The 3,752-nt window shown below is 37.9% G+C and overlaps 1 protein-coding gene across 1 annotated transcript; it reads left to right on the top strand.

The window, feature by feature from the left end:
• Nucleotides 1–2,917: 2,917 nt before the first annotated feature.
• On the top strand, nt 2,918–3,457 carry LOC111885645 (uncharacterized mitochondrial protein AtMg00810-like). Its single transcript, XM_023881881.1, has one exon. The coding sequence runs from the start codon at nt 2,918–2,920 to the stop codon at nt 3,455–3,457; it is 540 nt and encodes a 179-aa protein (XP_023737649.1).
• Nucleotides 3,458–3,752: the final 295 nt, after the last annotated feature.

The raw sequence follows: 3,752 nt of genomic DNA, 5'->3' as shown, positions 1-3,752 counted from the left end.
TCTAAGTGTCATAAGATTCCCTCCTTCATGAAAATGACTGTGAGGAAATTCTTTCACTAAGAAAGATTTTAAGAAGATAGTAATTGTGAAAATTGTATTCTCGAATTCGATTATGGTTACGGTATCCCTTTCCATGATTTGAATTATGAGATTTGGCAATTAGTCTGAATTGTTTAAGACACACATATGAGCTATCTAAGGCAAAGGTGTATAAGTTTAAGAAGTATTGATAAAAGATTATCAAAGCATTGGGTATTAGAAATATGAACTTAAAGAAATTCAATACGCATTGTTTTTCTGAAAGTTAAGTTGTTTCTGAATACATGTCAAAGCTAGTAGGAGCATAAGTGTTATTTTTATAATAATCATCGTGATAGTGGGAGCATAAATGTTATGATTGCATGATTATTAAGGCAAGTATTGCAAGTTAGCAATATTAATTATAGAAAACAAGAGTTATACTTTGCAAATTCGCAATGGTAGTAAAGTTGTTTTGCTATAATTAAGGGAGATAATATTATGCTTCATTTCAAATCTAAAGGCTTAGGTTATGGAATGTTAATAAATTTAGTCAATGGAACATAGTGCGTTCTTAAAATTCGATTATGATTACGGCATTCCTCTTCATATTTCGAATTGAGAGAACGTAGCACATAAAATATTATGGCAGAAGTTTGATAAAGTATCGAATCTTTATATAAGACATTATGCATTGTGTCGCATACGCTTCGGGTATAGGATCGATGGCAAATGCTATAATATTTGACCATTAGTGCATTTAGAGGGAAAAGGACAAGAATTGGTTTTGACTAAGATAATTAGACAACTATCAAAGGACAATCCAAAGTTCGCCGAGGATTGGTCGCTTGTGAGTAATTGGAAGCATGATATTGGATGGACCATATCGACATTATTATGAATAGATAAGATTTTATTGAGAATGAGTTGTCATATGATAAGTATGGAAAGGTTTCCATATTGGGAATTGGATATTGAGAATCAATGTCTAGATTAGAAATTTTATGCAAAATGATGTTCAAAGGAATGTACTTTGAGTGAGAGACATCACATCTATGGAATTGTCTTGTAACAATCTCCGATAGAGGACTTTGTAATTTCATTGGCAATAGTCATTGTGACTTTAGTGCAATGACATTACGAAAGGATCATTGCATAAAATGTTAGAATCTAACATATTCCATAAGTGGCAAGAATTTGATATTCTTTCACTTATGAAAATGGATTAGGAGTTGTGAAATGAGTTTGACTGGAAATGTGTTCATTTGATCTATTTCACAAAGTAAGAACCGTAGGTAAACATTGTGTGCATGCTAAGAGCATGGGACAAGTGTAGTAATAATTCAAGTAAGAAGTTGATTACCCGAAACGACAAGTAATGAGTAATCGATATGGTGATAAATAAAAGGTGTTTTATTTATACTCAAAGGTTTGAGGCCATATGGGATTAGTATTATTCTTGTGTTTCACTTTGCATGTTTTGACTTCCTGAATAATTTAATTGGTTCAGAACAGTCAAATTATTCAAACAGACCACATTCGTTCATATGTTGGAAGTAGATATGAATGAAGATTGTCGCGAATTGGTGAGTGGATTGTCTTAAGTGTATTAGACATAAGCAAATGTTTGTTGCAACGTTCATGAGTGCTTATGAATATGATTTGAGAATTGGATTAAACCCACGCTCACTTGGATCACTTCATGGATTTTATCACGAGTGATTGGTGAGACGATAACATCTTATATTCTTGAAACCGAGATGTGTGAGTTGTATCTTGCGAGTCGGTTGCACATTGATAATATGTAAACGCACCAGTAACTTGGTGTTATAAAACATATTGTTGTGTGTGATTTGGTGAGTGAGTGCAAGCGAGCATTGAGTCAAAGTTTATCCGTTTCTTTTATCCAAAGTAGGATAAAAGCGATATCTGTGGTCCCCTCGATGATTTAGTGATGGCACCTAAGTGCTTGGCCAAGCCGGGACTAATTTGATGTGTTCAAATTGTAGTCTGTTGTCAGTCGTCATAAATCTGAATTCGGGAAACAACACATAGACAGAGAGAATGATTTAGATCCATGTCTCAGTCTATACAATATCTAGAATGGAGGAATATATGATCCCTTATCTAAAGGACACGCGTATCTGATAAGATCAGAGTTGACAACCCTCATTTTGTCAACAACACCACTCTCTATCCTATTCCTCATGCTCTTGAACCCCATACCTATCTTCAAGCCTCCAAAGATCCTATATGGCGTCAAGCTATGGACAATGAGTATAACGCATTGCTTCTTAATCACACTTGGGAACTCGTTCCTCCAACTTCTCACCATCCTATCGGATGCAAGTGGGTCTTTCGTATTAAACGACATCCGGATGGTACTGTTGATAAGTATAAGGCAAGGCTTGTAGCTAAAGGGTTCCTTCAAGAGTACGGTAAGGATTACTTTGACATGTTCAGTCCCGTTACTAAACCTGTTACTATACGAACCGTGCTTTCCCTTGCCTTATCTCGAGATTGGTCACTACGTCAACTTGACGTAAATAATGCATTCTTGTGTGGTACTTTTCAAGAGGAGGTCTACATGGTACAACCTCCCGGTTAGACAAACCCACAATATCCAAATCATGTTTGTAAGCTCAAACGGTCCCTTTATGGGCTCAAACAAGCACCGCGAGCGTGGTATATCGCTCTTATATCATTCTTGCTTGACTCGGGTTTCAAAAAGTCTCTTGCTGATGCTTCTCTCTTTATATACAATCGTGACGGTATCATGTGTTACTTTATGGTTTACGTCGATGAGTTAATACCAAGTCACTTTCTTGGAGTTGAGTTAATACCAACAACTCATGGTCTGTTCCTTTCGCAGCACAGACACGTACTTGATTTATTAACCATGCATCGCATGGATGGGGCCAAGCCTGTTCTCACACCATTATGTTCATCTGAGACCTTGAAACTTGATGATGGTACACCGAGAGTGGATCCCACAGCTTATCGCAAGCTAGTTGGATCTCTTCAATACCTTGCATTCACAAGACCAGATATTTCATTCGCCGTTAACAAACTGTCCCAGTTCATGCACGATCCATCTCAAACACATTGGCAAGCTCTCAAACGCTTGCTACGCTATCTTAAAGGGAATTTGTATCACGATTTATTTTTGAACAGAAAATCGCCTTTGGAACTTACAGTCTTCTTGGATTCAGATTGGGGAGGGGTATCCACGGCAGGAAGGTCCACAACGGCATACATTTTGTACCTCGGTTCGAACATCATTGCGTGGAAATCTGCTAGACAAAAATCGGTCTCACGTTCCTCCACAGAAGCCGAGTACAAAGCACTCGCTAACGCTGCCGCTGAATTAGCATGGGTGGAAAATCTGCTCAAGAAACTTGATTTAACACTCCCAGTTGCACCACGACTTTTATTGTGATAATACAGTTTCCACATATCTTTGTGCCAGCCCTGTGTACCACTCTCACATGAAACACATCGCCTTGGATTATCACTTTGTCCGTGAGAAAGTAGCCGCCGGGTCTTTACGGGTTCATCACATCAACTCTAAGGATCAACTAGCGGATGTGCTCACTAAACCGTTGTCTCGAGCTCCATTTTTATTGTTACGGTCCAAGATTGGAGTCTCCGACGGATCCTCCATCTTGCGGGGGCGTATTAAGGATCATGCACCGAATATCCGCTCATAGTTTAATTAGATTTAAGATTCCAAT

The sequence above is a fragment of the Lactuca sativa genome, chromosome 4, assembly GCF_002870075.4.
Source record: "Lactuca sativa cultivar Salinas chromosome 4, Lsat_Salinas_v11, whole genome shotgun sequence".
NCBI classification, from domain to species: domain Eukaryota; kingdom Viridiplantae; phylum Streptophyta; class Magnoliopsida; order Asterales; family Asteraceae; genus Lactuca; species Lactuca sativa.
The sequence above is the reverse complement of the archived record's forward strand: the minus strand, read 5'-3'. Positions and strand labels throughout refer to the sequence as shown.